This window comes from Chaetodon auriga, chromosome 11 (genome assembly GCF_051107435.1).
Source record: "Chaetodon auriga isolate fChaAug3 chromosome 11, fChaAug3.hap1, whole genome shotgun sequence".
Lineage (NCBI taxonomy): Eukaryota > Metazoa > Chordata > Actinopteri > Chaetodontiformes > Chaetodontidae > Chaetodon > Chaetodon auriga.
In genome coordinates this window covers 11,357,071-11,366,158 of record NC_135084.1, presented here as the reverse complement: position 1 = coordinate 11,366,158, position 9,088 = coordinate 11,357,071, and the positions used below count along the sequence as shown (strand labels likewise).

The following is a 9,088-nucleotide window of genomic DNA, read 5'->3' as shown; positions in this document are numbered from 1 at the left end:
GCCCACGGGTGAAATGTGATGCTTTGCGCCTCAAAACCATTCGCGTCTCTCCATGACCGCGTTACCCGTGTCAGTGCACCGCAATGAAACACATCTTCCGGTTTAACCTTTCATATTAAAAGCTTTAAAGAGCTCTTAACATAAGCGCAACTTACGGCGATGCTTTTATTTTGACTGAATTTTCCGGTCTCATCCCGGCTGCCTCTTGTTAACTTCACACAGCTGACCGCATTTATCACCACGACAGGGAGCCTGCGAGCAACAACTTTCTCAGATTGACACAGAATGGAGAGAAGCTGACGCACCGTTATTTAGCGGACCGTTAACTTTCCTCCTCAAGCCTTTCCTCATGCCATCACAGCCTCCACGCTGCGCGAGACCACGAAGAAAGAAGCGAAAGATAGTTTTATAACAGTTGGACCACTGAAGAGCTGACAGTTCCTCATTATTGTTTTTTCTTCTTCTTCTTGACCACTGAAGAGCTGACAGTCCCTCATTTTTTCACTTCATCGCTTTGGACACTTGAACCGCGTTATTACGCGCGATGCGCAAAGGGATGGCTCCTCTTTGGAGACAAAAAACCGGATTACAAAATGTTTTCTACGTCTATCTCTCTTTTTCAGTGGCTTATTCTTACAATATAGACTTAGAGCATCCTTTGGTGTTCCGCGGACCAAATTCTAGTTTTTTTGGCTATTCTGTGCTGGAGCATTATCATGACAACACACGCTGGTGAGTCCCATGTTGCAGCGTTGTTACAAATGCTATTCTCTCTCAATGATACAATGAATTTGTACTTTTGAAGCAAATCCTGCATCCACACCCAATAAATGCTGAACATTAACGGGTAATTCTTCTCATGAAAAGCCTTTTCTTTTCTTTTCTTTTCTTTTTTTGCTGGCAGTAGATTTTCTTCTTTTATTTAAAAGTTTCAGTGGCACAAATTAAAGGTACTGTAAGGTGTTTGACGGGTGAACATCCCACTGTGTCCCATCCTCTCCCCTCTCCTCGTGTCTTCAGGGTAATAGTGGGGGCTCCGAGGGCAAATTCGACCTACAGTAGCTCTGTGCATTCTCCTGGAGCTGTATATAAGTGTCGAGTTCACAGCAACCCAGAGCGCCGCTGCACGGAGATGGATCTGGGAAGAGGTCAGTCACCGCTGATGCACAAGAGCAATAAGGACATGTACACTAACTGCAGCCTCAGGGCAACACATGCACACACGCACAACGTGAACAGTTTAGAAAAGGACACAGAGAAGATCACTATCTGTTGCTGCAGTTCACACACACACACACACACACACACACACACACACACACACACACACACACACACACACACACACACACACACTTGGGCTTTCCTGCAGCCTTTTCTTGTCCACTCTTTGCATAAACTCCCCCAAGCATCTGTTTTGTTTTATCAGAATAATGCAGCCTTATACTACTTGTAACAGTGCTATGGTTGTTCTTTTAGGTCTGAACCTGTTAAATGTAGACATGCAAAAGAAAAGCGGATTCTGTGTGCAGAGGTCTATAAATGTTTTGATAAATATGATTTATGCTCCTGCTAATATTTTCCAAGCACGTGAGCCAAAAAGTTGAGCTTCACCCCCTTAAACCCCTGGCTCTGTTCTTGTGGTCAAGAAAGCCGGTAAAGGCATGGCTTTAATATTAACCCCCTGTGCTCAGTCAATGTGTCACCTGAAAAAAAAAAAACCACACATTACCACAACAAACATCCATTACCACAGTGAGTGTGTCCTGCGTGGTGCTCTGTGAGCCGCACAGACCCAAGAAACTGGACTCCGACGGGCCTCTGGGAACCCAAAACACACTGAGACAGAGGAACACTCACAGCCACATGCCATTGTGCTGAATCAATTGTCTTCAGGGAGATAGAGAATAAAAGTTGGGGGAGGGGGGCAACTAAGGGAAATTTGGACTCTTAAAAATTTAGCAGTGCCATAGATCTTTTTATTGGCTTTCCTCCCCCAATTCTGCACATTTATGTCAATGTAACAGTTTGTGGATTTCTGTTCTTAATCATCTTTATGATTTATGATCAAGCAGTATGATATGCACATTAGTGAGTTATTTGGATTTTTATATGTGCATGTGGACTTCTGACATTTGCTGGTATTTCCTTGGCCTTGAGGAGATCGTGACAGGCATTTTTTATTATTGTCTGATGTTTTATTGACCAAACATTTAATCAATTGGTTGGGAAAATGATTTGTAAGTTACTCAATTCTGAATAGAATCATTATTTGCAGTCCTAAAGGGATCATTATTTAAAAAAGGATTATCAGTCAGTATGTTATTATTAGACTTAACACTGAAATATCAGTATTGATTTCAATCCCAAAAATCCAGTGTTGGTGTTGGGCTAACCTGCTGTTGGTATCATAATAGATTTTCTCTTTGAGTGAAGGTGACTGACTGTATTGACCGCCCAGTAAGAGCTGTACAGTAACAGAAGAGTTGTTATGAAAAAGCGTTGCATTGATCTCCAGTATTTCAAACTGTCAGCTGTGTGAAACGCACTCACACACTCAGCAGAAATAAAGGATAAAGCCCAAAACTGACAAGTGACAAGTTATTTTCTCCAAGACTTCCTCCGTCCTGATGACTCAACAGCTGTAAACTGCTCTCATTGTCTTTCAGGAAACAAGCCCAGAGAGTCTTGTGGGAAGACGTGCCAGGGAGACAGGGATGATGAGTGGATGGGGGTCAGCCTGGCCCGCCAGGACAGAGCCGACGGCAAAATACTGGTGAGCTTGGGGACACGACACCACAGTCACTACACCAAATTGTTTAATGCGAACCATGTACACTCGTAAAGACAGACCTGATTATACCGACATCATTGTTACAAATGTTGTACCATGAACCACACTGTTAAACCACAGCTGGTCTCAACATTACAGCCCTCGTTTAGCAACAAGGCCTCTCCTTCCATTCAGGGTTACATGCTCATGAACTTTTTGCACAAGTACGTTTTCATTTTTTTTGCATATTCAAAGCTGGAGTAACAGCTAATGTCAGACAGATTTGGAAACCGCTGTGCAGTTACATAATGCTGTGAAACATTTACCTCGTGTTTGGAGCTGGACGAGTCAGTGGAACAGGGTTTGTCAAGAGCAGATTGTTGTTTATAAAAATCAAGAGAGGGGATTTAGAGAAATAGACTAACGAGTGGTGCTAATCCCAGAGGTGCTTGGCTGGGTGTTTGCACAGAGATCATAGGGCAGCTGGCTGAGTTTGTTTAGGCTTCAGCCCCTCTGCGGTGGTCCCATCCAAGGGCAGCCTTTCATTAAACGTTAACCCCCCAGTCTCCTGCGCGGTGGGTAGCGAGGGAACAAGCGGCCTTCCAGGACAGTTTGAAGGCGACTGGTGGACGGGACAACTCTTTAAACACTCATGACAGGTGTGAATGCGTTGGAGTACCTGCTGCTGATTGGTCTCACCCTCTGCGAGTCAAAAAATCAGAAGAATTCATCCCCCTGCAGACGTCCAGATAATTCTTTGGCCTGTTAAAACTCGATTCCTTTCAATATGTTTATCTTTGGTCCACTTTTATGCCTCAGTGGAATGCACTGGCATGATTTTCAAACCCTGGCTTTACTCGTCAGTCAGGCTGTCTAAATTTGAAGACTTCTTGGAGTTGTCCGTCGTAAGAATTTGAGCGTACAGTTGTAGACAACAAGCTTCGAGGCCAGACAGGGTTATGATAAAAGAAAGGTGGTGACTCTCCAGAGCCACGTGTCCCTGTGCCTCCCCAAAGTTTTTTTTCTTTTTTTTTATCTCATCTGAGTGGACTCACGTTTCTGTGCAACAGGAGGGAAACGGCTGTTTGGCAGATGTGTATCGGGGTGATTTCATCTGCGCTTTCAGTGAAGGCCTTGTTTATGACCAGTGAGCCCTTTAACTGAACAGGGACATGACAACAGCACAGGCTCCAAACTCCAACTGTAAAAGCCTCCTTCCCTGCGTGGACAGAACTTGTCAGCTGCTTCAAGAGCTCCTTTTGCTGTGTTCATGTCAGCTGATTGATCTTTTTTCAATGAATCTCCCTCTACTTAAGGGCTACAGTGTATGCTGGTGCTGCTACTAGTGTTAACCAGGCTGTCCTTTGAAACACAAGCGTTTCTCAACATAGCATCTTGCTTCCAGACAGTCATCTGATGCTCTGTGTGCGCCCACAATCTCCCGAGCTCTTAAATTCATTTAGATTGGCTGTGTGTGTGTGTGTGTGTGTGTGTGTGTGTGTGTGTGTGTGTGTGTGGAGAGGGGAGGGGCTGAGAAGAGTAAAACAGTGTGAGGGGAAATGAATCTGCACAGAGGCGTCCAGATCTGTCCCCAGAGCCACAGGAGCCGCCCCCAACCCCCTGCCTGCCCCCCCCCCCCGGGACTAAATTATTACCACATTTACACATTTATGGCCTGGTTTGTGCAGTCTTTGAAATCTAGTCCATATTATCCTGTTTGCTCACTGATCTGTGGAATGTTTTATTCTGAAAAACACAGTAGCAAAATATTGTTTTGAGAATTATTCACTGTCAGTTTTAGAAATGGACCCCCTGTTTCAGCAGCAGCATAATAGTGTGGGAGTTTGTTCTTTGCCTTTTGATCCAAATTTTTTTCTTCTCTGTCTGAACTTTTGGCTTCTCCAGCTGCCTGTGAAGTCTGGAGGAGCTGTTTTGAAATTAAAACTTTTAAAGGACAAATGTTACTGCGAAAACTTCCTTGCTGCATATTAACTGCCGCTTAGGAAACGCAGTTCTCAAGCTGCAGCTGAGATATTCACACCACAGACCGTGGCTGTTATGGTCAGAGTAATGGATGGGCTTTAATCCCCCCTCTCATTGACGATCATTTGACAGCCGCAGAGACGCACTGACTCCAGCCCTGCGAGGAAGAGGATTAAACTATCAGCGTGGTCGAGGAGCGCCTGCCTCCACTCTGAAGTGTTGGTGTTTACAGAATGAACATGTGTCTGAACTTGTTTTCCGTTCCTGCTTTTCTCTTGCAGGCTTGTGCCCACCGCTGGAAAAACGTCTACTACGACTCAGAGCACATCCTTCCTCATGGATACTGTTCCATCATTCCTCCCACCCTGCAGGGCAGGACCAAACCGCTCATCCCTTGTTATGAAGGTACAGCACAGGCACCATGGTGGACAAGCACAGCACAAATTTAATTAGCATTTTTCCTTCATTTCAACTCACACGAACTTCTCCTGTTAGGCAGAATAATGCTAGAAAAGTTCAAACGCGTCGCTGGGGTGAGAGGTCTTGTTGGTTTAGTCCACTGGCTCCCGGCCCTTTTGCCTCTTAAGTCCCTAAAAAACAAGCAAAGACTCAGATTATAGATTTAGTGTGGAGTAACGAGCGGCATTTTTAAAGGTCTAAAGATATATTTCATGAGAAAAAGGAAGAAATTAGAGAAAAGGTAGAAAAAATTAGCATTATTTGGCTCTTGGGATTGCAGTGTCGGTCAGTCTGCCCACCGCCAAAGACTTTTGTGATCCCTTGTCTTGTCATTGAACCTCATCATTAGGTCGAAACAACTTCCATTGTACTTTGGTTTTAGTAAAAATTAGAAAACGCTAACATGCTAAACAAGTGCTAAGGGGATAACATATTTCACATTCTCTCCTGGAATCACTCAGAGTGCTGTACTCCGTTGTTCAAGTGAAACGTGACAGAAATAGTCGTGTAAACACAGAGAGCTGGCAGAGAGGTTCAAACCCATCTTATCGTACATCCTCCACACAGCTGACCAATCACGACACAAAGTGGGTGTGAATGTCAGAAAGTTACAGACATCCAACATCACAAATGCGTTTGGGGTGGAGGTTTTCCAAAGTTTTTCAAACGTCCCACAAGCAGTTCTGATGAAGCATATTGGATCCTGAAGATGGTGGACATCAGACCTGCTCAACATCAGCATGTTAGTACAGTCACACGGAGCTGTGAGCATAGCTGTAGCTATGTAGCTACTAGCCTTTGTTTCTTATTCATTTAATCATCTTATGATCCGATCAGATTTATCTTAAGACCCCTTGAGAGGTCCAGACCACCAGGTTTGGACCCACTGGTTTGGTCTGTTTATCCTCCTTTGTGGTTATATTTTATCATTCCATGTGATCTCTGAAGCCAGCACCATCGGTGCAAAGCCCCACATCTGCTTCTAGCCCCTGATTGGTGTTTTGGCACTCAAGACCAGTAGCAGAAGAGCCTTGAAGTGTGATATCTCTCCCTCAGTTCAACACAAGTACACTGGCAAGAGCCAGCTCAAGGACACAGTTTGTTAACCTGAATATATGAGCATTTGTCCAGTGGAGATGGAGACTTTCCCTGTGCACCTTTTTGCAAAAGAAAAACATTTTCTCAAAGGTGTAATCACGCTGACTTTGGCTTGATATTCCAGAAATCAGGTGCTTTGAAGGACAGATTGACTTACTTGTTATGACGTAGTAAATCAAATCCATTTGGGCCACAGCTTGTTTTCCTTTTCACACCCTCTGCAACACTAAAAATCAAGCTCCTTTTGAAAAATAATGTACGCTATAATGTTTGAAACTGACTCATGCAAATGCGTTCTGTATGTGTTTTGATACGTGACCCAGAGCTATTTATCAAAGGCTGTTTTCCCACCTTAATTGTGCTCCCAGGTCAGGATTTCACTTCCTTCCGTAACTCTTAAGCCAGACAGACTTTGCATGGGACCATATTTACAGTGCATTTTGCGCAGATCCAAGCTCAATATTTTTGTAACCTGAGAGCACTGTGTCCCCCCCTGACAAGTAAGCGGTCCTCTTGTTAAATGTGGTGTTGCGCCCCTTCTCTCAGTCTGCTTTCTGCCCCCAGATTCCTCCAGGATGGAACTGGGACTTTGACTAGCTCCATATGGAATGCAGGAAAAACTCCAGTAAATGCTGGCTCAAGCACACAGTGAAATAACTTGTGGTTTGTTTTTTCTTACAGACTATAAGCAGAAATACGGGGAAGAGCACGGCTCGTGCCAAGCCGGGATAGCAGGAGTTTTTATGGAGGTCAGTAACAGTGCTTGTTCGTCCTCTTAATCCATGTAATACTCTCATTCTGTTAGTCTAGCATAGAGATAGTTGTTTGTCGTCATCTGACTTCTGCTGTCTGGACACTCGTAGAGCTTCACCAGCCTCTTTTCTCTGTTTAGGGTGACTCATTTTCTCACTTGAAAGCCTGATTACCATTAACATTGCCACATGCCAAATGTTTCAAAGACCCCTCTTTCACTCTTTGCTGACTTAGAGCCTCTGGTATTATAGTGATAGTTAGCAGAGTGGTTATATATGTGGCAGAGGGGGATTTCTCTCCCCAAGTTGTTTAAGATGTCAAATGGTGTGGAAAATCTGAATTCTACAGTCAGATATACATGAGTATTTGTATCAAAGCTCTGCTGACTAACTGCTGATAGCAGTTAGCTTATGTTTCCACAGGCAGATACTGTAGGAAAGGCTGCAGCGGCCTCACTTGACCTGGTGTGGTTGCACAAGATAAAGCATTTAAGGAAATACTGGTTTCCTTTTCTCTGTAGCATAGATGCACCCCTGTTTTGTAGGAACACATGACATTATCCTTGGTTGCACAGCACCTTTTTGTATCTTACAAATACCTTTCGGGCTCCCACATGTTTGTCTGTCTGTAGAAAGATGAGGCGGAAGGAGGGTGAGGAGGATCAACAGATTTAACGTAAAAACGCATCTGAGCAAAAATATAGTTAAAAAATGTGCATGTGAGGGCTACGTTTATGTTTGAAAATGTATATTTGATCAGTTTTGACATTTTGCTTTCTATACATTAGCAATGTAATTCTTTCCTGATGTTCCTTGTGTGCTGCAAAGCTCCTTTTCAAATCTCAAATTGCAGTCACGCTCAATTTGGGACATACAGTGAAGTACAGTAGACTGTAAGTGACTTAAAATGTGTCCTCGCAGCACAGCTGTGCCCTCAGGGTGAAATGTTTTCCTTCTTTTTAACCTATGCTAAATAACATTAGTTTAGCTTTCTGCAGAAACTCTCATCAGTCTCTGGTTCTCCAGTGTGACAAATGTACTTTTCTCAGACTCTACATTTACAAAATCGAGTGTGAAGAGCATGCAGACGTGTCACACATGTTGTTTTGCTTTTAACATTGATTTTCCTGTCACAGATACTAAACTGGGATCATTCCACATGATCTGCCTGCTAACTTGTTGAACATTTCACCACAGAACCTTTGATATGTGTGTTTGGACGCAGAGTCCAAGAGCCCTTGAAAGTCTGTTCACGGCTGTTATGAAGGCTCACAGCAGTGTATGACGTAATGTTAAGTTGGGTTTAGTTTCATTATTTTATTATGTAAACCCCAGTGAGAAAAACGCAATATGTACTGCAAGCTGGAGAGATCTGTACAGGAGTGGAAGTTTTACTGCAGCCTGAGAGGGTGCAGTCAAAATCATGTGAAACATGAAAATTGAAATTGAAACTTTTGACTTCAGGGAAGAAAAGATTCTGATACTGTTCCACAGTGAACCCACTGAAGATAAAATCATCGCACCTTCACAGACTGAGGATGTCAGTGTTGATCCGGTAAAGCATTTGAACAAGCCCCCCTTTGAAAGAATGCAAAGAATTTAAAGAATGATGTCCAACTGTTAGACCTTATCCCTGTCTGAACCATGGTGCCCAGATGTTTGACACCTCGACACAGGGGTTATATACTGCTGAGTAAGGTCCTCGCTGTGTTGCTCATGTTGTTTGAACTCTCAGTGGTGTCCTGTGACAGAGAGCAAAAGCGCTGAGCAACCATAGAGCACTTTAAGTGTAGTCGAAACAGAGCATCTTAATTGTCATGCTCTGGCCCTTTAATAGCCCCAGAGCATCATCACAACAAAAAGCTGTGAACAACTCATTTTACAGCTGTCACTTTTGCCCGCGCTCTGAATTCCTCATCGCTTCAAAGGAGGCAGCTTCAGCCGGCGTGCCATCTGGCTGCGCGGTTAGGAGCAGATAGCACAAACCAGTCTGCGGCCATTGGTTAACCAGACGCTCCCCCAG

The 9,088-nt window shown here is 43.9% G+C and overlaps 1 protein-coding gene across 1 annotated transcript in view; it reads left to right on the top strand.

Moving 5' to 3' along the window:
* The first annotated feature begins 292 nt into the window (after positions 1-292).
* The window catches only part of itga9 (integrin, alpha 9), a 47,014-nt gene continuing 38,218 nt past the window's right edge, over positions 293-9,088 (top strand). Inside the window, exons 1-5 of the mRNA XM_076743933.1 lie at positions 293-732; positions 1,021-1,148; positions 2,670-2,776; positions 5,038-5,161; positions 6,995-7,062. Coding sequence (XP_076600048.1) covers positions 545-732; positions 1,021-1,148; positions 2,670-2,776; positions 5,038-5,161; positions 6,995-7,062 — 615 coding nt within the window. The 5' untranslated portion in view covers positions 293-544. The remainder of the gene's footprint in view (positions 733-1,020; positions 1,149-2,669; positions 2,777-5,037; positions 5,162-6,994; positions 7,063-9,088) is intronic.